The 24,494-nt window shown below is 43.0% G+C and overlaps 1 protein-coding gene across 1 annotated transcript in view; it reads right to left on the reverse strand.

Annotated features, from left to right (window-relative positions):
- The window catches only part of CCDC149 (coiled-coil domain containing 149), a 94,922-nt gene that overhangs the window by 50,113 nt on the left and 20,315 nt on the right, over positions 1–24,494 (reverse strand). The window contains exons 2-3 of the mRNA XM_045550462.1: positions 12,023–12,184; positions 10,119–10,157 (exon numbers count right to left, since the gene is read on the reverse strand). Of these exons, the coding sequence (XP_045406418.1) occupies positions 10,119–10,157; positions 12,023–12,184 (201 nt within the window). The remainder of the gene's footprint in view (positions 1–10,118; positions 10,158–12,022; positions 12,185–24,494) is intronic.

Genomic DNA, 24,494 nt, shown 5'->3' on the forward strand with positions numbered 1-24,494 from the left:
TACGTTCCACAGAAGATGTCAAGACAGTTTATACGACAGATGTAAGATGACTTTTAAACTCCTAAGAACTGATGAGAGATTTTTAAATAGAAATGGTCCCCAACTCAATGATGGTTCAACTTAGAATCTCTTGACTTTATGACTGTGTGAAAACAATATGCATTCAGTACAAACTGTAGTTCAAGTACCCATACAACCATCTTGTTTTTCACTTTCAGTACAGTATTCAATAAGTTACATGAGATATTCAACACCTTATGATAAAATAGGCCTTGTATTAGATAATTTTGCCCAATGGTAGACCAACATTAAGTGTTCTGAGCATGTTGAAGGTAGGCCAGGCTAAGCTATGATGTTGGGTAGGTTAGGTGTGTTACATGCCGTTTTGACTTATGACATTTTCAACTTACGATGGGTTTATCAGGATGTAACCCCACTGTAAGTGGAGGAGTATCTGTATAACCAGGTATCATGGTTGGCAGTGACCATTGCTGTTAAGGACTCCCATATGCAGTGATCAAGTAATTGACACTGGTTCACAGGGAAGGGATGTCAGGATGACAGTTGTAAGAAAGAGCCCTAAATCTTTTAGGTAGGGAGAACAAGATCTACTACATACCATTTCTGTCCCTACTATTGGAAATGAAAAGATGTCTATGGAAGGGATCAGGATAGGCCACCCCAAATTATGCCACTTTGGCATAAGGATTATTTTGAGCTGAAAGCAACTGAGAATCAACAAATGCAGGGAGAGTTCTCTGCACTCCCCTTTTCTGCCTAAAAGCAGGCATAAATTTATCTTTCTCTTTATGAAGGTGTCTCCCTCTCCAGTACCAGGAAGAGCAGAAAGATTCTTATTGTCAGGTAGGTAGCGAGGGATTCTGGGTCTCCTAGGGATGAAAGTGGGTGCCGCTGTAGTTCAACGCCCCCAAGGGGCTTTCAGAGGGGCTCATGGGATACCCGCATGCACAGTAAGACTCAGGTCATGTAACTCCCAACTGTCTGATCACAGTGGTTCCAAGGTAACGTTTGAACCACAGGGAGGTTCCTGTCCGGGTGCTATAAAACAAGACCGAGACCATAACCAAGGCCTTTTTGCTGTCTCTTTTGCTATGACAGTGGGTCCAGTCATCTTCTGTGCTGTATGTATCTCACTCTGTAAACCTATATCTTGATTTTGCTCTATAATCCTATTTTTCTCCTCTCAGTAAACTTCATTTTTGTGCTTGCCTTACTCTGGTGTGTCTGGTCATTCTTTGGCTATGAGCTCACCAAGAACCAACATTTCAGACTGCAACCTGACATTATCACCAGAGACGGATATTCAGCACCAAGATGAGCCTTCATAAGCACACCTTATTAAAGTAACCCTTATCTTTCATTATTTCCCCCCATATATTTCCTACTTTCCAACAATTTATCATCCCTTGCAGCCCAAACTCCCTTTCCTTTGTTAAAAGGGTATATAAGCCCTCGAGTTCAACTGAGTTTAATGGCTTCCTCGGTTTTACTTCTTTTCTGTGAGTTCCTGTTGCACATAAAATAACAAAATTGTATACTTTTCCTCCTATTGATCTGTCTTTTGTCATTTAAATTTGCAGACCCCCGTCCCAGAACCTAAAAGGGTAGAGGAAAAGCTTTACCTCCCCCCCAGATAAAAACAAAATCAAAAAAAGTGATAAAAAGTTTAAGATAAACCTTTAACCTTGTGCTTCCCCAGACACTGGGAACAGGAGTTAGAGGGGCAGGCCGTGTGTTTTCATCTGTGTTCTTTTTTTTTTTTTTTTTTTTTTTTTGAGACAGAGTGTCACTTTGTTGCCCTGGCTAGAGTGAGTGCCGTGGCGTCAGCCTAGCTCACAGCAACCTCAAACTCCTGGGCTTAAGCGATCCTACTGCCTCAGCCTCCCAAGTAGCTGGGACTACAGGCATGCGCCACCATGCCCGGCTAATTTTTTCTATATATATTTTTAGTTGGCCAGATAATTTCTTTCTATTTTTAGTAGAGACGGGGTCTCACTCTTGCTCAGGCTGGTCTCGAACTCCTGACCTCGAGCGATCCTCCCGCCTCGGCCTCCCAGAGTGCTAGGATTACAGGCGTGAGCCACCACGCCCGGCCTTCACCTGTGTTCTTAAATATTTCAGACCAGCAGCCAGGAGAGGAAAGGGCCAGTACTCCAGGAACAGTCCCTCATCCTGGATCTGCAGAATTTATTAAATACAGTGGACTCTTGAAAAACACAGGTTTGAACTGCGCAGGTCCAGTTATACACAGATGCTTTTCAAACTCAGATCAAAAATACATTATCCTCTGGATGTGAAACCCTCGGATACAGAGGGCTGGCTTTTCATATATGCGGGTTCTGCAGGGGTGACTGCTGGACTTGCGTGTGCATGGATTTTGGTATACGTGCAGATTCTGGAACCAATCCCCCTTGTATACCGAAGGACGACTGTACACATCACTTTAGTAACCTGGCCATGCAAAAGTTACTTTACACCATAAAACGATGTATAACAGCAGTTCCTATCATACACCTCTCGATTTGCAACATATAAATCAGAACTGGAACTCAAAAATGAGAGGAAAATAAGAGAGAGAGAGAGAGACAGACAGACAGACGACAGACAAGCAAACCCTTAACCTAGCCACTTTCTCAAGAAATGTAAGGAAAAGGGGAATGAGAGAGAAAAAGAAAGAGACCCCATTTAGAAAAGGTTGCTCGACTACATGGTATTAAAAATTTTAATACTCTGGGCCCCTTAAGTCTATACCTTCAATAGAGAAAGTACTAGATTAAGCAAGAATACATAAAAAAATGTTTGATGAAACATCAAGTGTTCTTGAGAGGTGTGATTGATAGCAAATTTAATTGCAATTTCTACTCCACTGCTTTGGTCTGATGGTGACTCCTGTGTTAATAGTAATAGAGTGAAACTTGCTTTGCTTAGCAAGGGCCCCCTATTCATAGCAACTGCCAAAGCGATGACCTCTGCTACAGCGACAGCTTTTTTATTTACAAAAAACAACCACCCGAGAGCTTATTCCATACAAATTTTTTGGCTGTGCAAGGAGCCATCAGCAGCCTACTCCTTCCTCCTAATCTCAAAACACACACTTGCAAATGAATGCATTTCCAGGCCCCACAGGCAAACACTTTTGAATAGGTTTGGGAGGTTGCTATTTAAATAAATGTTTGCTTAATCTTGGCCATTATGAGTCTGCATCTGCCACTTAGGGGCTCCATTAATAGCTCCCAAGTTCTTTAGACTCATTGAGCCTAAATTTCCTCATCTATAAATTGGGGAGTGTGCCCACCTTCCTTACAAAATAGTTGCAAGGATTCAAAGGGCTTATAGCAAGGTGCATTAGTGCTTGGAATTAAGTTGCTGTTGTTATGATTTGAGAGGGCTCCAAGTGGCTGGACCTGGGATTTCTTCCTAATTTCCCTGGTGTAACAGAAAAGTCATACCATTCAAAGTGTTATAAAAAGAAACATCTTAAAGCACTAGAGATCTTTGAAGGAAGTTTTAGGTTCTGAGCATCAAACCAGGATGCATATACAAAGTCACTCTGATTTGCAGTCACAGGAGACTAAAATAAGCTTGACCAAGAAGACTTTCTACTGAAATAAAAGGCTCCTTTCCATCCCACAAAGGGCCACTCTTTGCTCTGATTTTTCCAGGGTTGTCATCTTGGCGCATGTCACCGTCTAAATAAGCTATCACTTTTTAGAGGCAAGAAAGCAACAGCTCCCTCCTGGACCAAGAGAGATACCTCCCCACGGTATGTCTGCTGTAGATCAAAACAGGAAAAGACAAAGATCTTAGAGAAGCCTTTGACTGTTTACTCAAGGAGTTTTCATGGGGAAAACGTGCCTCTGTGACCCAAAAGAATCCCATCTTGTAAGAAGATTAACCCAAGATAATTTAAATCCCCCTTTGTCTCCTTTGGAGGAACTGCTTGTTTAGCAAAAGAAAAATATTTAAAGGGTTGTCTGAGATCTTTTGGTGATCTCTCGCTGCAGTGCAAAGGGGCGCTTTGTGTACAGTTCTGCCTGGAGTAACGAGAAGAAATTTTCATTTCAACGTCCCACGAGAAGCTATTAGTGCAATCACTGTTGTCACAATTTCTTCACAGCTTCTTTAACGGATGATTTGCCATTGGAAATTGGTTGTTTTAAAAAGGATTCCAAGTTCCAAAAGAAAGCCTCAACAAATATATTTCTAGAACTACAAATGTGAAAGTTCTAGTCTGTCCTCTGAAGAGGAGACAACAAAAGCAGGAAAGAATTCTGTTGCTACTGGAAAGGAGACTAGCTTAACAGGCAGCAATTCCTCTCTATGCTCAGTTTCTTCTACTCTACCACTCCTAAGCAGACGGCTTTGAACAAGGCACTTCATCTCTGGACTTCCCAAATGGGCTGGACTGAATGTTAACCATGGTTCCTCCCAGTTCAGTCTAAGAATCAAATATAGAATTAAAAACCTGAACTAGAACACTGAACTACAAACTAGAGGATCTGGATTCTAGTCCTGCTGTTAACCTTCTGTATCTCCTTGCATAAGTCACAGGAAAAATTTAAAATGTGGAACATTCCTGGAGCACTCCCCACTTACCAGGCAATCAGCATCATCCATACTGCCCAACCAATTCCTCATAAGAACTTTCTGAACATGTCTCACATTTTGGAGATTAGGAAATTGAGTCTCAAAACGGTTATGCAGCTAGCCCAGCTAGCAAGTGGAATCCATGCAATTGGATGTCAGAATCTGAGCTCTTATTATTTACTGCCACCTATAATGCTGCCTTGTAATTTTATGAAAGACACACGTGCCAGCGTAACCTCAGAAGATAGCTGTGAGATGACATGCACACACCCATATACACATGGTCTCTGAAAAGCACAAAGCACTACCAAGACTGAGGGTGTGGTTTTGCTTTCTGTCTATATTTGAGAAGAACCCTCAATACATTTAGAGCAGCAGTCCTTAAATGCCATCCATGGAATACCAAGGATCCACAGATGGGCTGAAGAGGGTCTGTGATGCCATGAAATTGTATGCAAATTTTTTGTGGGCATATCTGTGGGCCTTTCTAAAGCAAAGGCCCATGATTTTCAACAGATTCTCAAAGGTATCTCTGATTTGTAAGACTGTAAGAACCACTGGTCCAGAGAAATGGAATTGAAACAAGGAGAAAGTCCAACAAAGAGTGATCATTGCAATCTCTCCCTCTGAGTCAAGAAAGGAACAGGGGAAGAGTCCAGTAAGGACGGATGATAGAAATTCCACGTCCTGAGTCAAGACACAGAGTCTACAGCTTCAAGGCCAGGGGGCAACAATATGCATCTTCTCCTTTCTAATACATAGATCTTGTGACCTCCATGTCACAGCTGTTAACTCAGCAGCTGGGTCTTGTTCCAGTGCCTTCTGCTTACACAAGGTGTATTTGCTTTGCAGCTGGAGGGGTAAATATTTCACCTGCTGTTATGCCTTTGGGATAAATATGTAATGTAATATAGGAGACAGCAGGTCAGGGTGTGTGCCTCGACCCCCCTTCCTGCTGATGAAACAGTTTAGACAATAATCCTGCCTCTCCCTTCCACACTTGTCCATGTACACGAAAGATGCCCATTTCTGGCTAGATGGAAAGGTTCGTTGTAACCATCCCCAAAGTATATAATGCTGCATTTTCCCCCACACTGAACTAATAAAGAGGACATCTTAACACTACCCACCCAAAACCCAAGCACATGCTTAAATAAACTAACAGTAAATAAAATTTTAAAAATATGTTAAAGCAGTAAGATTCTTCTTTTTTCTCCCCAAATCCTGGAGCTATTTCCCCACCACTACTTATCAAGATGTTTTTCCCCTTACTAAGTCAGAATTCCCTCCCTAACTTTGGGCCGTATTTTTCTCTCCTCAGCACCGATTACCATTTAACATCCTACATATTTGAATTACCTTGTTTACTGTGTGTTTATAACATCCCTGCTAGACTTAAGGTGCCCACATTATTGATGGTCCAGACCAAGACACCTTGAGGAGTGAAAGGGACACAAATAAAAACGATGCCAAGGCCAGGGGTGTGGACGGACATGGTCCTGGGTAAGTGGAAGGTGCCATCACCATCTCTACAAGTTGCAAGCTCAGGGCTCTGGGTGTGACTTTGTTCACGGCTGTGTGCCTCCTGTCTACATGAGCTCTGGACACCCGCAGGTGCTCACGGAGCACTTGTTGGGCCACGGTAGTTACTAGCATGAGCTCTGTCTGCGCGGGCTGCAGGGGTTCGAGCTCTGGCTCCATCACCAATTAGTCCTGTTACATCCTGTGGGTAAATTCCACAGCCTCCAAAAACGTCAATTTCCTCATTCGTCAGATGGCAATAATAGTAACAGTACCTTCCCCACAGGACTGTATTAGCATGAAATGAGAGTATCCGCAGCAAAGCGCTGGGCGCAGTACCCAGCACTCGCTAAGAGTGAGCACTCGATACCATTGGCTGCGGTTACTACTATTTGTCTTCCCAAGACAGTCTTACAAGGGCATGTAAGGCAAATGCTTGTGACACTGTCTGCCCTGCACCCCTCACAGGACACAGTTGGAGCTGCCTTTGTCAGCTGGATGGCTGCCTGCACCGTCTGATGCCGAGACAGGCCCTGGCCAGAGCCTGGCCCCTGGGACTTGGGAGCCGCCTCTCTCTAGTGGCCAAAGGTGTGGGGTCTGTACCCCAGTGCAGCTGGCAGCCACACTGCCCGTCCTGAGGGAAAAGCAGCCCACAAAAAGAGATGATGGCTGCCACAGAGAGTTGAGAGCAGGAGAGCCCCGGGGCGCCGAGCTCTGGCTGTGGCTATTCCTAAGGCCCAGGTGCATTTCTGTCTCCCCTGGGTGGCTGCTCGACCAAATCCTTCTAAGGGTCTATGAGCCAGAACCTCCTCTTTGGAGCAAGCTACTTCAAGCTGCCGAGTGCAACCAAGAGGGTCTCAACAAGGGCAGTGTGTCCTGTAGACAGCCAAGAGTCATGGTGGACAGAATCAGCACACTGACACACATTGTTTTAAAAAGGGACCAACAAGGAGGAGAAGGTGAGAAACACTTATTGGCGCTCACACTGTGCCGGGTGCTGTGCTGAGGGCTCTACTTGCTTGTCGTACTTGTTCGCAACAGCTACATGATGTGGTGGGCACCATATTTATCCCCATTTTATGGATGAGAAAGCTGAGGCTCAGACACCCAAAGAGCCTTCCCAAGGCTACACAATTAGTTCGGTGGATGTCCCTGCCGACTGCTAAAAGCTCTTCCATCCCAGGTGATTGATTTCAGCCAGTTAGCGTGTGGTACTCCCCTGGGGAACCTTATTAGACCAGGAAGGGGAGCAAGTCCTACACTGGCCCAGCCCCACTGGAGGGAAGGACTTATATTCCCAGCTGGGTTTCTGTCTCTCCTGCTTCAGTGAACCAGACATAGAAGGAAGCTGATACTAAATATCACAGGAAGCTGATGTTAAAATTGGTAAAAGGGTAGAATTGTCAGATAAAATACAGGATGCCTGGTTAGATTTGAATTTCAGATAAACAATGAATAATATTTTAGTAAAAACATGCCCCCCATATTGCATAGCACATACTTTTATACTAAAAAATAATAAAATTATAAAAATTTCTATATTTCTATTTGAAATTCAAATTTACCTGGGTATCTTGTATTTTTATTTGCTAAATTTGGCACAGTGGAGAGAACAAGTACATGACAACTTCATGAAGCCACAGACCACACAGTACCTAAAACCCATACTACCTCTGAACTGCTGTTTATGTAAGGTAATCAATTCCTTTATTGTTTAAGCAGTTTAGAATTTCTGTCACTTGCACCCCAAAGCATCCTATCTCGTGCAAGTCAGTGGCTCCAACACAGGCAGGAAGGCTGCAGAGCCCAAGCTCCCCCACCATACTAAACCCTAAAAGGACAGAAACTAAATGTCACATTAAAAGCTACAAAGCCAATGTGTAGGACATTGAACTTGTATTTTTAGAGCTATAAGAATGCAGCTTGACAGACTTACTGGAATTCATCAGATTCTCCTCAGTCAATGTAAATTTTTTATTATAAAGTTACGGAATGTGAATTCATTTAAAACTGTAAAATGCCTTCATGAATACTAACAAACTCTAAAATGGCAGCAAAGGTGGCTGCTTAGAACCACCAAAACCATGAAACTAGAAACACCTAGCAATTTGAGATGAAGAATTCCAATTTTTAAACATTAATGATACATTTCTATGTAATTTGGTTTAGAAAAAAAAAATCAATTGGTTCCCAGAAAAATTTGACTTTAGACCAAACCTGGAGCCTTGTAAAACAATCACTTAAAACAGGAAGGGAGTGTGGGAGTGAGTGCACCGAGTGACTGAATGGGCAACCGGGGGACTGAGCTGTTCTTTAAGGGTACAAGCCTTGTGCATGCGTGTGTGTGCATGTGTGTGCTTGTGTGCGCTTGTGTGCTTGTGCACATGCATGTGTGTGTACATGCATGCGTGTGTGTTGGGCACCTTGTTCACCAGCATCAAAAATCTCAAGGTAATGACCCCAAGGAATTTACATGTGGCACCAGGGGCATCATGAATGAACAGAAAGAAGCAGGATGCTGGGGTAGCCACTGCAGCTGTGGAGACCATAGAATTCCTGTGTTCTTATTTTTTGCATCCACCAGGTCTGAAGACCTGCTTGGGGCAGAGGCTTTTCCGTAACACAAAACACACAGCATTAACATCACCCTCATGTAGGCTCCCTTTAAGCCCACAAAAAGCTGTTATTTGGAGCATGTCAGTATAGAAGAAATGTGAAGTTAATGAGAATTCTAGCAAAGATATCTTTGGGAAAAGCATGCACGCTCTCTCTCCATATATACACACACATATGTATATTAGAGAGAGATGAAATCCAGTAAGTCTGCCAGTGTTTATGTTACTCTATAAATTTAACAAAACCCCAATCAAAATACCAATAGGATTTGTGGGAGGGGGCATTAGAAGAGAACTTGATAAAATGTTTCTAAGTTTTATTTGGAAAAAGTATAAAAATGTCTTTTGAAAAAAGAGCAAAGCAAAAGAGATTTGCCCAAATAGATATTAAAAGTATCATAAAACAAAAGCAATTAGAATAGGCCAGGTGCGGTGGCTCACACATATAATCCTAGTGGCTGGGAAGGCTGAGGCGGGAAGATCGCCTGAGGCCAGGAGTTCAAGAACAGCCTGGTCAACACAGTGAGACCCCGTCTCTACAGAAAATTTGTTAAAAATTAGCTGGGCGTGGTGGCATGAGCCTGTAGTCTCAGCTACTTGGGAGGCTGAGGCAGCAGGATTTTCTGAGTCCAAGAGTTTGAGCTATGATGATACCACTGCACGCCGGCCTGGGCAACAGAGTAGGACCCTGTCTCTAAAATTTAAATTAAAAAAAAAACAATAATGTGGAAGAACCACATGAGTATACAGGAAGGCTCAACAGAATGGAACAGAAATTCAAGAAGCAGATCCACATATATATAAAGATTTGTTCAATGATGAAAATGGGCATCTAAAATCAGTGGGGACAAAGTGGATCAGCCAATAAACAGTGTTGGCTATCATGCCAGGGAAAAGAAAGTAAATGGCCTGTGAGCTTTGAGGGAAGAAGGTGGCTCTTAAAAGTGTGAAGTGGCAGAAAATAAACGGAGCAGTATGCACCCCCAGAATGGTAGTTACCCACAGAACAGTATGCACCCAATGAACAGTACACACCCAATGAATAGTATGCACCAACAGGACAATATGCACCCACAGAACAGTAAGCTCAAGTGCTATAGTCATGAGCCCTCCACTGTGTTTCCCAACAGGATTCCCAACAAGAAAGGGAATGCAGTCAACTGGTGCACCCTCCTCCACCCTGTTAGACTGCACCGGTTTCTTTTACCCCACTGCCAACCCCTCTTCGTAGTTAGAATCCCCGCCACTCACTCCTCCCAGTAACACAAAGGATTCCAGGAAATTAAAAGAAGTCCTGTATACATTTTGAGATTCCCTGATCCTTCCAATTGTAAGGCATCGGGAAAACAGTCTGAGATCGGGAATAAATCTCACCTGTTTCCTTTTTTCAGGAGGAAGTGATGGATCTCCATCCTACAAAGAAACAAATATTACATTTTATTCTTTTTTAAAAAAATAGATGTGCTTAGATTCAAGGAACTGAACAAAGCTATGAATCTAAATTCAGACCTCCCCACCCTGCAACCAGTAATGTGCAGAACCAATCTCAAATATACTTTTTAAAAAACTAACTATAAACTGAACCAGAGTAATTTCGGAAAAACCTCTAGGGAATCAGTTCCAATTAGGACCAAACCTATATATTTTTGAAAATTATGTGAATCAAAAAACCTGGATTTACCAAAATTATTTTTGAGCAAAGCTTAAACTGAGACAATATTTCATTTGGTTTGAGTTTCTCTTTTAAGTAGTTAAAACCAAAGGAACAGCAAGGGGGATGTGCACACACACACACACACACACACACACACACACATGAGTTTTCTCTATGGGCAGAACAATGCGGGGGGAGATAGGATTTGCTCAAAATAAAACACTAGTCCTATTAGATTTTTTGACTTTAAAAGGATTCAATTCCTCTCCCTCCATGCCATCTGGGAATACAAATATCACAGGTGAATAAGTAAATGCTCACTAAATGAGTAATCTTATATCTGACGCTGTTCACATATAAGTCAACATTATTTTAACCTAAGGAATCTTTCTATTCTGTTTCTACTCCAGGGCAGCTCAATGATCCCAACATAGATGGTTAGTGATAGCATTTGCACTTAAAAGAGATTGCATTAATGAGAAAAAAAGAAAAAAGAATGTGATATAGCACTAGGCAGTTGGTGTCCTCCATTTCAGTATCATTTGCATCCTTAAAAATATTGCCATATACAAACCTAGAGAAAATCTAAAAGCCCAGGATGTGGGAAAGGTTATGAAAATGATGGATACAGCCACACTCTGGATTACTATGCAACTGTCTAAAGACTGAGTTAAATCTGTATGTATGGCCTAGGAAGATGTCCGAAATAAAGCTGAGTGAAAAGAGCATGTTTTAGAACAACATTTATACAACGCTGTCCAATAGAACACTCTTGAATGATGGAAATGTCCTCTCCCTACACTGTCCGGTGCAGTAGCCACCACGGCAGGGTTCCACAGCCACACTGCCCGATACAGTATCCGCCAGCCACCAGCAGCGACTCAGCCCCCGAGATGTGACAAGTCAGACTGAGAAACTGAGTCTCTTATTTTATTTAATTCTAACTAATTTAAAATTCAATTTACATAGCCACCTGTAGCTAGTGGCCTCTGTATTAGTGCAGATTTATAAGAATCCTTTTTTAAGAAACTCCATACAAATAAATTAATAAGTAAATAATTATACATACATTAGTCCCCCTTATCCTTGGTCTCAGTTACCTGAGATCAACCATGGTCCAAACATATTAAGTAGAAAATTCCAAAACTAAGCAATTCATAAGTTTTAAATCACACGCTGTTCTGAGTACCGTGATGGAATCTCTCACCATCCTGCTCTGTCCCAACTGGGATGTGAGTCAGCCCTTCGTCCAGCACATCTGTGCTGTCAAAGCCATCCACCCGTTAGTCACCTGGGAGCCGGCTCAACTATCAAATCAAAAAAAGACAGTGTATACAGGGTCCCTACTACCTGCAGTTTCAGGCATCCACTGGGGGTCTTGGAACATGTCCCCTGTGGATAAGGGGGTGTCTGTGGCACGTGTATGTTCACAGGTGCCAGAGCAAGCAGTCTGGAAGCACGTACATACATATGCATATAAAAATATGTATGTGCCTTTCACTCCTTACTGTTTCTACTTTCAAATTGTTTGGATTTCATCATTTTTGAAGAAACAGCACATGAAAGTCCCCTCTTTATATCTTAACTGGGAGAACAGGAAAAGTTGCCATGGTGTAATACGTACTATCAGCTCTCGGTACTTCTTCTTCAGGGACTGGTGGCGCTCTCGGAGCTGATTGGCCATGAGTTTGTACTGGTCCCTTTCCTGTTGACACGTGTCCAGCTCCTTGGAAAGGATCAGCAGGGCTTCCTTCTTACTCTCCAGCTTCCTTTTACACACCAGGTACTGCAAAGCAAACAAACCAAGCAATTAGTCAACAACATCCACAGGCCACCATTTAATGCACGCTGTACTTAACACACCTCGGGGGGTGTCTTTCTCCTTTTTAGAGATCATATACCCAGATACATTCGTCGGTAAATGACATGTACATAAAGGCTGCTACCATGTCTAACATGTAGTCCCCTCCCAAGAGAACCAAAATCTTGGATGTTTATGAACTTTGCCAAACTGGGTCAGATAAAATAATTTAATTAACAATTAAGTTAAAAACCAGAATATTTTTAAAAGGTACATAGATGGGTAAATAGATAGCTGGATCCCAATTTTGTTTAGAAATGATTTATATAACCAGGTAAGATTATGTAAAATTTTATTAAAATTTTATTAAAATATTACAAGATGATAGGTATACAAAGATATTTAAATAAAACTTTATAAAATATTGCTAACAATGATCTTTTGGTAGCAAAATTATTTACCCATGTTTTTACATTTTTATTTATGCTTTTCTGTATTTTCTAAATTTTCTAGGATAAACCCAGCTTCTATAATAAAAGAATTACCCAAAAATGTTATTAAAAGTAATTTAATTGAACCATAAATCACTGCAATAGATTACACCTGCCCACAAAATCCAGCTGACATTTTCTCCTTATGAATTTGCTCACCAACGTGGCCATGATATGTATAACTTCTTCTGTGATTCAAGTGCAGGCATCCACCATCCAGATACCGATTTTAGGAGCTAAGTATTTTAGCCACACTTTGAATTCTCCCAAAACAGCCGGGTGCACCTGGCTGAGACTCCTGCCTCAGAGTTACGGGATTTCTCCGTCCCTCCCTCTCCACACTGCCCCGTGCCACGAACCACCTGCCCTAACTCACCCATCACACCGGGCAGCGTGGGCCCAAAGAGGGCTCTTTACGTTTTATTGGATATATTGCACTGTCTGGTGTTATTCACATATGTGAAATGTGGCACTAAATACCTTTTGAATTTGCCCCGTAAAAGACCAAATTCAGAGCATTCATGAAAACAATTTATAGTTTCATTATACACTCTGACACGAGCACTCTGTCATTATGGACGCTCACACAAAGCAGAGCGAGAATCAGCACTCGTACCATTGGAGTCAATGCTCTTTTATGGACAAAAAGCATTACTCATATATAGTGCTTGCTCGGGACTGACTTTGTTAAGTTCAATTTCAAATAAATGAAAGGGGAAAAAGAGAGTTTTGTGCATTAGCACAATTTTTTTTTCTTAAAAAAAAGTAATTGCTTAGCTTCAAAAACAAAGGGGAAAGAAAAGCCATTCTGAGACGGATTTGAGTTCTAAAAGAGGACACTTCCACCTTGGATGAATTTTTATTCCTGGCAGTAATGAGGTTGGAATCCTGCCTTAAAACGTCCTGGATTTTGAGACTTTGACATCGTCTTCATGGAGGCCAAACGGTTCTGTTGCCGCAGTGATTTCTCAGGAGTAAAATCCCCAGTGAGTAAGTATCAGAGGAGAGTGGCTCGAGAACCTAAACTGCAGCGTCCTAAGGGAGGTATTGAGATTTCACAGGAAAAAATACCATTTACACACAATTTAACAGATCTGCCCTTGCTCCTTCAGTTCTTTTCCCGGAACCAGCAGCCTCCGCTGTCAGGGCTGTGAGTACCAGTGACCCAGAGACAGCCACCTTTATCCCTTCAATTTGTCAGACTCCAGCTTGAGGCCCCAAAGACACTCGGTGTCTTCCGACTTTGGGGAAAACAATCCCTGTGCACGGAGACACTGGAAGTTGCAGTAGATGTGACATCGGTCTATTGAAGGGGAACAGGTGAGGGCCTTACTGGCAAAATGGGAAATCAAGTTCCCTGACCTTGAACAGCAATCTGAGACGGCCCAGGAGAAAAGCCATTGGGACCGCCACAAGGCCTGGTCCGAACGGGGCTGCGGAAGTGGGAACGGCCTTCTTTGCTTCTGGGTCTAAGGTACCTGGTAGAAAACAGGCACGGAGGCCTCTGCTAAGACCCATTGGCCCAGGATTTGAAGAGCAGAAACTCTGCAGTTCTTAATTTTATTCAATATTATTTATTTTCATCAGTAGAACGAACCTCAGGCTGAAACCTCATTTATAAAACAGCTCGCAGTGGAGCTATTCTAGCTAAAGGTGGGACACCTCCCTGTAGTCCCACCCCGCCCTGCTGTGGCAAGTCTTTGGCATCAGCAAGGAACCCGGGAAAACACTGCTGTCGGTCCCCCTGGGAGGCTTGTTAAAATGCACATTCTGGGCTCCAGCCTAGACCCACTGAATCGAAATCTGTGGGGCCTGGCTCAGGAATCTGCATTCTTACTTAGCACATCAGCATATGGCACAGAGGATGCCTATTCAGCCCACACTTTGAAAACTCAGGCTCCAGAGGCCTCAAGCTTCACGGGGTCTCAAAAGTTAGAACCAGCTAAAATGGCCTAGAGGGACCAAGAGGCTAGCAATAGCCCACAAGTGCGGGGTCAAGGCATAGTCACAAAGCCATTCAGGTGGGCATCTGTGCCACCTTTTGTAGCACAGAGGGATTCTAAACAACAAACATGTACTGTATTTTACTGCATCTGGCCAAAACGCCTATACAGTCATGCACTGCATAATAACATTTCACTCAACGACAGATCACTTATATGACAGTGGTCCCATAAGATTAAAATACCGTATTTCTATGTTTAGATATGGTTAGATACACAAATACTTGCCATTGTGTTACAAATGCCTACAGTATTCAGTACAGTGACATGCTGTACAGGTTTGTAGCCCAGGAGCAATACGCTGTACCATACAGCCTAGGTGTGTAGTAGGCTACACCATCTCGGGTTGCGAAAGTGCATCCTAGGATGTTTTGCACAATGATGAAACTGCCTAATGACACATTTCTCAGAACACATCCATTGTTAGGTAACGCATGACTGTATGCAAAACCTCATTAAAACAACAATAGAATACTCTGAGAAGTGGGTGGGGGAGGGTGTTGGAGAATGGGATGGAATTTCCGTTTCACTCTAAAACAGTGAAAGTTTGGTCCCTGTCATGCAGCTGATAAAAATGTCCTCTTTCCTATCCTTCCGATCGGAAACAAAGAACAAAAAACTAGATGGAAATAAAAAGGTCACACAGATCCTCCTAGCTGGCAGCTATGAACAACCAGCAAACATAAGGCTGAGGCATTAGAAAGGACTAAAATTAGAACAGGAAACCAGACAATATAAGCTACTGTGCTTGGGATGTTTAGGCTTCTAGAGGATAAATAACGTAGAAGGTAGATCCAGCAATGGGACCATCGTGAACTATCGGAACCTTGGGAAAGCCATAAAACACAAGGAACGAACACACGTGCACTCCCTGGGCCTCACACCAGAAGACGAGGGTGCTCTCCAACTTGAAGAGCCCACAACTTTAACACCACTGTCCAATATCACTGGAGGTGAAGGGTGGAGGGGAAAACAGGGGGTGGGAGCTCCAGTCTAGCATGTATGACTCACTCCAAGTACCCAGGACTTGCTGCCTCTGCCTGGTCTAGGACAGCGGGCTTAATGATTTCCAAAAATTGCGACAGCGGCAGTTCTAGAATCTCTATGTAGCAGGGGCTTGAGGACAGCCACTTGGTTGGACAGGGTGCTGGGGTTGAAGCTGTGTCTACAACAGCAATTTATACCAGAGTGAGGAAGGGCTAAAAGTCTATCAGGTCAACATTCATGCTGATATTTCTAGTTCTCCTTTCCTTCCAGGCACATGGCAGGACTGTCCTTCCCCACTGCTTCGGTGTAAGGCAGAACCATGAAACTTGCTTTATCCAATAAAATGGGATTTCCAATGGACATGAGTCACTTCCAGAATGAAGGCATTTGAGAGTCAAGGTACGAATTGCCGGGCTTTCTCCTCCCCTGTGGCAACAATAGTGACATGTGCGTCACTGTGGAGCTGCTGTAAGAGGAACAGAGCATGGAGCGCAGACCAGAGCTGACAACTGCCCTGAAGAGCCATTTGGGTCTGTAGAAAACTTTGTGTGATCCAGAAATAAATTATTGAGGCGTCAAGGTATGGAGATTCGGTTTGTTACTGAAGCACAACTTACCCCATCCTGACTTATATAGTCTCTATCAGAGAATCTGAGAGTGTGGATGGGTAGAGATTCTATTCACTCCTGCTCTGTGCTTCTGCTTAGTCACCACAATGATAAAGAGGATTAATATGGTCACCCTTTGTCTTCGTATTAACAACAACAAAAAAACAAGGTTTCATGACAAATGCTTTACACGTATAACCTCCTTTAATCCCCACAACACCACAATGAGGTTACTGTGTTTGTCATTGATACTTCATCAATGAGAAAGTGAGGCTTAAGTGAAAGAGTTTATGGAATGCGCCAAGAGATTGGCAGAGACAGAATTGGAACCCAGATCTTTATAGAGCCAAGCCTGTGGAACCCCAATTCCTGACAAACTAAGCATTCTGTGCCAAAAAACAAAAACTCCGAATATTCACAGCATTGGTTACTACATCTAGTTTGTAGTCTTTGCACAAGGAAACTAAGAAAGAATAATTTTGAATTTGGGAAATTTTCTGGACCTAGAACAAATGAGTAATAAAGTTTTATTGGTTTTATTGATTCAACCAACTCCTCTAAAACTAGTGGGCCTGTCTCTTCTTTCCTCAGATGCAAGGCCTGAAGGAAGATGGAAAAATTTTTTTAAAACTCCACAAGCATCCCTCCCCCGTTCCTTGTGAGAGAACCAAGTGGAAACAACAAGGTTTCCACCCACTTATAAGAAATGGGTTAACAACCACAGAGAGTCTACTTGCTCAAGGCTTCTTGGGCATTGCTCAGGTCATGGTCCTCAAATTTGGCTCAGAATAAACCTCTTAAAATTAAAAACAAAAAAAAAGAAATGGCTTAAAACTGAAGGGACTCAGAAAGGAACTAGAGGGTTATTTTCTCAACAGTGGTTTGATCAGAACAAGAGTTTTCTATAAGCTGTACTTGATCTCAATCATTAGGCCAACAAATATTTTCTGGATGCGACCTATGTGTTGGGCATGGATCTAAATATTGGTCCCCTAAAGGGATAAATGTTCACGCTGGATGTTGAAAAGGAAAAACATGATGACTGGACAACAAAATTTTATTTCCTGCCCTCTGAAATCCTGGAAGTTCTGAAAACTGAAAATGTTTTCCTATCTTGTGAGTGACCTAAGCTGCTCTGAGGGCATTTTTGGTCTTTGTCCCGTGGAGTGTGAATATTCATACATTTGCTGAAGAAAAATTAATGTGTTTGATCACTGGCTGCCGCTTGAGACTCTGCGGGGCATGACACGTAATATAGAGAACATCACATTTCAGATTCCACAAACTCTTGCCTCTGAAACACATCTGGGGGCCCAAGGACTTTGGCTATGGAAGCTGTCTTTGATGTGAAAGTGACCTTTGCAAATCTCTCCATAGTCTCGATGACATATGTGTGACTAAAATCAAACCTTTCTCAAACAGTAATTGCCAAAATACTAAGCATTCATTAGACTTCTACTTCCTCACATAGGCCAAGAAAAACCAAAAGCATGTTAAATGCAGTAAATCTTCAAGCTGTCATATGCTTATGTGCCTATTCCCATAGCCTCCTAACTTCTTTATCCTTCAGGATCAGGAGCAAATGCAGGAGCTGGGAGAAACCTCCCGGATAACCCAAGTGACTTGCCCAACTGCATGTTCCATAACACTGTTTTCTAAATTGGTCACCATGTATTAATTGCAATGCTCATTTTCTTTAAAAAAAAAAAAAGATATAGAATAAAACAGAATATATCAGAATGCATCCCATGCAGTAAGGAATGCATGTTTCATGAAGCTTTTCTTTTCTTTTCTTTTCTTTTTTAGAAACAAGGTCTCACTATGTTGCCCAGGCTGGACTTGAACTCCTGGGCTCAAGCAATCCTCCTGCCTCACCTTCCCAAATAGCTGGGACTAAGGGTGGTTACCACCATGCCTGGCTTGATGAAGCTGTTCTTTTTGAATATGAGCATAGGAATAAACACACATATATGCCTATTTTCACATATTTCTTATGGTCTGGCATTTTAAAAGTTTGAAAACTACTGTTCTCTAATAAGTCACCCTGAAAATTAATTCATTCATTCAACAACTATTTAGTAATACCTGCTCTGTCCACCCCACTGAGCTTACTATGAGCTTGAAATGGAGCATGCTATGTTAAAAGACTTTACAAACTTTTAAAAAATTAAACGCATTATTTTTATAGCACTGAAGGCTAACAAAACACTTTCACAGACACTCTCTCATTTGATAGTCAACACTCTATGACAAGTGGGATGAGAACAGCTTTTCCCATTTTATGGGCAAAATATCTGAGATTCAGACAGGTTAAGTGTCTTTCCCAGGGTCATATAACTAACAACTGTCTGCTCAAACCAGAACTTTCCACTACACATTCCAGGCTCTTTTTACTCTTCTATATCAGCACCAAATGATTTATTAGCAGTTCAATCTCTCTTGGGTAAAACCATATTTCCACAAGATACTCCTAGAGATAACTGTGTAAGTCAGAGGAATGCATTTGAACTCACGGTATTTCAAGGCTCCGTTTGGAAGACAGGTAGCCCTCCTGGGGCCTTTTAAGTCATACTCCATGGGCAATAGCTAAGGTGCAAGAGGCCACCTATAGATCTGCTCAGAATCAGCCAACTCCATGTCCCCAAGAGTTCTTGCTAGCCGCATGGTGGATGACGGGCAGTTTAACACACCGGTGTCTTCACCAGCTGAATCATGGGCATGGGGTACTTTAGTTTTCAAAGAGCACTTGCAGGTAGAATTGTACAAATTGAGACAGGGTTTGGCTCTCTTTGGTAACTCCCACTCATCCCCACCTTTACCCCCAGGGATCTCATCAGCCCAGTGGCTGTCACTGTCATCTCTGTGCCCACTTCACTGGCTCAGACCTCTCAACTGAACTTGTTCTGATATCCAGCTGTGGACGCATCACCTCCATCTGGATGTCCGATAGGCCTCTTAAACTGAACTCCTGATGTTCCCTCGAGGCTGCCTCTCCCTTGCTATTCCCTCTCTTAGTAGATGGCACAAACTATGTGCCAGCCAAAACCCTGGAGTCATCCTCACCTCATCTCTTTCTCTGCCTCACCTCATTCAATCCATCAGCAAATCCTCGGGCTCTGCTTTACCTTCACAAGATGTATTGACTTCCAGTACTTCTTACCCACTTCCACCTCTAGCACCTTCATTCAAGCCACCATCATCCCTGCTTGGACTGAGGCCCTAATCTCCTTCTCAGGATGCTCACCCCTGTCTGCTACCACCCTGACTCTCAATCCCCTTCTCTGGTTTTACTTTCCTTCATAGCACTTATCACTACTTGACCTTGAGTTACATATTTAATTATAGGTTTATTTTCAGCATCTCCCTCTCCAAGACAACAGGGACTTTGTTATATTCATTCCAGGTCCTCAGTGCTGAGAACAGTGCATGGTATATAGCTGGTGTACAATGCACACACACACACACACACACACACACACACACGGTATGATGAAGCTGTGATGAGATGATGCATGAAGTCTTCTCATTCATTCTCTCTCTCTTTCTGTCTCTCCCCCTTTATCTGCAAGGAATATATTCCAAGACTCCCAGTGAATGCCTGAAACTACAGATAGTACCAAATCCTATACACTCACATGGTAAAGTTTTATTTATAAATTAGGCACAGGAAGAGAATAACAACAATAACTAATAATAACACAGAAAAATAACAATATACTGTAATAAAAATTATGTGAATGTGGTTTCTCTCTCTCTCCCAAAATACCTAATTGTACTGTACTCACCTTTCTTCTTGTGATGATGTGAGATGATAAAATGCCTACGTGATGAGATGAGTGAGATGCATGATGTAGGCATTGTGACATAGCATCAGGCTATGCTGCTGGCCTTCTCACACGACATCAGAAGGAAGATCATCTGCTCTGGATGATCCTGGACCACTGAGCCCTGCAATGGTTGGATGTCAGGTGTGGATGCACTGACCAAAGTGACAATTCACGTCCCGGGTGGGACAGAGCAGGACAGTGTGAGATTTCATCACAGCACACGGAATGGCACATGATTTAAAACTTCTGAATTGTTTATGCCTAGAATTTTCCACTTAATATTTTTGAACTGCAATTGACTATGGGTAACTGAAACCTTGGAAAGCAAAACTGCAAATGAGGGGGGAGTACTGTATGTATATATGTACATACATATAGAGAATGAATGAGAAAACAAGAATGTATGTATGTACAAACACACATATTGCATGAGAAAACTTCATAATCACCTCATTACAGCTTCCCCATTCTTTGTGGCATATGTGGTACTGTCCCCATTTTATAGATTCCCAAACTCGCTGCTAGGGAAGACTTCAGGAATCATCTAGTCCAGGCCCCTCATTCTACAGACGAGGAAACTGGGATCAGATCAGTGAAGCCACTTACCCAAGGTGCTAGTAAAACCCAAAGCCAGGACCTAGACAGAGGATTCTTCTCACTCCCTGTTTACCACTCTTTGCACACTGCCAAATTAACACAAATTCATCACTAATGAGAAAAAAATGTCCAAAAATTAGAATAGTGCCTGGCACTTTTGTTATACTAATAATAAATACAGTTGTGCACATGATAATGACGTTTCTATCAATGGGACCGCACCATAACATTATGATAGCATATTTTTACTGTACCTTTTCTACGTTAGATATGTTTAGATACACAAATATTTACCATTGTGTTACAACTGCCTATTCAGCACAGTAACATGCGTGCAGGTGTGTAGCCTAGGAGCAATGGGCCACACCACATAGGGTGTATAGTAGGCTGTACCATCTGGGTTTGTGTAAATACACCCTGTGATGTTCACACAACATAATCGCCTAATGACACATTTCTAAGAACGTATCCCCACCATTAAGCAATGTATGGCTGTAGATGATAATAACAGATGGTAATGAGTAGCCTGATTATCATTCACTAATAGATACTAACTATAGTATTCTAAATGCTATAAGAAAGATAAAAAAAACTCCCAAGAGAGAGAGAAATGTGGCTTAGACTAATGGTTGAAAGCAGAGCAGGAAGAAAAACGCCTAAGTTCAAATCTTTGCTTTGCCACTCACTAGCTCTGTGATAAATTTACCTAGCCTCTCTGGGCCTCAGTTTCCCCATTTTTAAATGGGGGTCATTATAGTACCTTCATAGGGTTGGTGTGAGAATTAAGAGTTAGTATAGGCAAAAGGTTTAAAACAGTAAGTGTTGTATGTGTGTCAATTGTCATTACTACTGCTGTCATCAGGAAGGGAGAGTGACCACAGCTTGGCAAAGAAGGTGTCCAAAGAGTTGGAAGAAGAGGTGACATCTGACATGGATTGCGGGGAGCAGGTAGGGGGATTCATCATGTGCGGGAACAGATGCAGCGGGACGGCTAGCGGTGACTGGGAAGACGATGCTCTTGGCAGGGAAACCGCCATAGCAGAGCAGGAGGGTGAGAGGCCAGAAGATGGGCAGTCGGGACAGCGAGCATCGCCCTGGGCTGGCTGCGGAGGCGGGAACACAAGCTGTGCAAGATAAAGCCGGAAAGACAGCCTGTGGCCAGGTCAGAGGAGGCTTGGACGTGGGGCAGACAAGTTCAGACTGTATTCTTCCTGCAGTCGGGAGCCCTGAGGGGCTCTGAATAGGGGAGTGTCCTTAAGAATTCTCTTAGGAAGAAACTTTCATCCTGATATCCTGTGGTGTAAATTATATTGGACTGTGCAGCATGGCAAAATGTGTTGCCAAGCGCCAGGGGGGAGGAGAAGGTGGCTGTGGGTCAGGACCCACCTCTGGATCCTGCAGTTTGATCTGAGCCATCAGGCCTACAAAGAACGACTGGCTTTGCTGCTTCTGAACGTGGGCTGTGATCACCTTGGCTCATGCAGTATTGTCAGGTGCTGCCAGGCAACCAGATGCATGCGCGGTTTGGGCCTCCGCCGTGGCAGCTGGCATCAGAATCGCACCAATGGGTCACGTGGCTGCTCGAACATACTTGCTAGGGCTGAGCTGAGCAGGACAAAACAGGGACATACCCCACTTTCCGGTCACTCAGGAGGGGCTGAGGGATACCCACTTATTCTCCTAATGCCTCCACTTTCGTTCTTCAGTCAAGGTGTAATCCTGTCGGTCAAGTTCAAGTGTAGAGTAGGGGACCACAGATATTTGCTCTTCTTCCCACCTCAGGAAGGTTTCAGTTTGTTTGGAGGAGAGGGGAAGGAGAAAAGAAACTAGTATTTTTTAAAATATCTACTATATGTCACATACTGTTAGGAGTAGTAATAATAAGACCTTCATTTGATTTTAAGAGTAACAGAAGCAGCCACTATTTAGTGAACATTACTATTTTCCAAACTACTCAATGTTCTACTTGAAATATCATATTTAAGCCATATGGCCTCTATGAAATAAGTTGTAATCTTGGTCCCATTTTAGAGATGAGGACAGTGAACCTCCGAGGTCAATTTGTCCTTCATCACAAAGGCGGTAAGTGGCAGAGCCAGACTCAGGCTGCTACCGACATATATCAATCAGGGTCCTTTGGCTGGAGGCAGAGTAAGCGACTCTCTAACAAAGGGATACATGGGAAGGATACTGGCACTCAAAGACTTGGCAGGAGAATAAAGAGCTAGACTTGGAACAGGTAGGCAGCAAGGAAACTCTGGACAATGGAGGCAGGAACCTGGAACCACCAACCACCAGCTCTCGCTGCAGGACAGGTTGGGTCAGAAGCTGCTGAACGGGCTGCACTGAACTCTGTTATGTTTCAGTCTCTTTGTTCCTCTGCTCAGGGGTATCTCCAACTGGCCCGAAGCAGATCATGTGGCATCCTTTGCCTGGGGTGGGGACACACAGACCATATCCAGTGATACTACCCTCCACACTAAGGTGCTGTTGAGAAAGAGAAATGGATGCTAGGAAGCGAGAAAGCAAACGTTCACTGCACCCACCCAGGGAGGAGCCGTTCCACTGAGTTTATTTCTCAACCTTACTCAAATTCCCCTTCTTGTGGTGCATGAGCAAAGGTTAAAAAAGAAATAGTGGTCATTTAGTAACAATCTTTATTTTAATTAACCTCTGAGTCTCTATTAACCCTACACAGAAACACGTTTGGTGCAATCAGAGCTGCAGGAACACTCAGGGCGAGACTCACGTCACACGGCTGCAGGTGGGGACACACCCACCAATTGGAGAAAGGGAAAAACCACACACCAACAGACCAGGGTAATCAGCGAAATGTGAATGGAATAAATTCAGTAAAATATGCCCAGTTTTTGGTATGAATACTAGATATCATAAAATATTTTTATTATTCTCTCAAAACTGGATTTCCTTTGAATTGCATTTCAATTACATTTTGAAAGCAGAGCTCATAACTCATTTGGAGATGTTAACTCACGCCCACACGCAAACACCATGAAGGTAGCCTGTGCTTATCATCCCAAGAGCCCAAGCCCACAGTGTTCGCCACTGAGTGGCTTTTATCTTCCCGTTTGCCATTATCTGCATGAAAGCAAATCATAATTGCTACAAGAAAGATCACAGTAATTAAATGACTATCTGACATACTACATTACCATTTGGATGGCTTCACTGCCAGATAAGTGTGGCTGAGAGATGAAGGTAGCTGGGGTGTTGGGGGGTGGGGGGGGACCCTCGCCGCCAAACAATGACTCCTGGTCCTTGGCAATTGTCACTGATGGGATCAGGCTAGCTCATTGGCTGCTGCCAGGACGTGGCCTGCTAATCCATACAGGCTTCGCAGGTGATAAACACACGTGGCTGAAGAGTTCACGTTCAGGAATAATTTAGAAATGTCTCAGCTGCAGACTCTTTCTTTCCCCAGAGGTCTTTCCTCCCCTGGTCACCCTCTACTTCTACTTGTTACTTCCTCCTCCTTCAGCCCCATTCAGTAATTCCTCCTTTCCCAGCCAACAAGCAGCTCTAGGCGAACAGCACTCAACAATCAATATACCTTCTGCAAGCTCAAGTAAGCCACCCCTCCAGGGTGGAAACTTCTACTTAGCTCGGCCCTATGAGCTCTGACAAGGACCATCGCAACAGCCTTTCTGATTTCCCTACCTGTCTAGTCCAGGTATCAATCCCTTTAAAAAAGCATAAATTAGGTCCTGCCACTCTTCTTTAAAAAAACAAAAAAAAAAACTCTGATGTTAAAGAAATTGAGA

The sequence above is a fragment of the Lemur catta genome, chromosome 4, assembly GCF_020740605.2.
Source record: "Lemur catta isolate mLemCat1 chromosome 4, mLemCat1.pri, whole genome shotgun sequence".
NCBI classification, from domain to species: Eukaryota; Metazoa; Chordata; class Mammalia; order Primates; family Lemuridae; genus Lemur; species Lemur catta.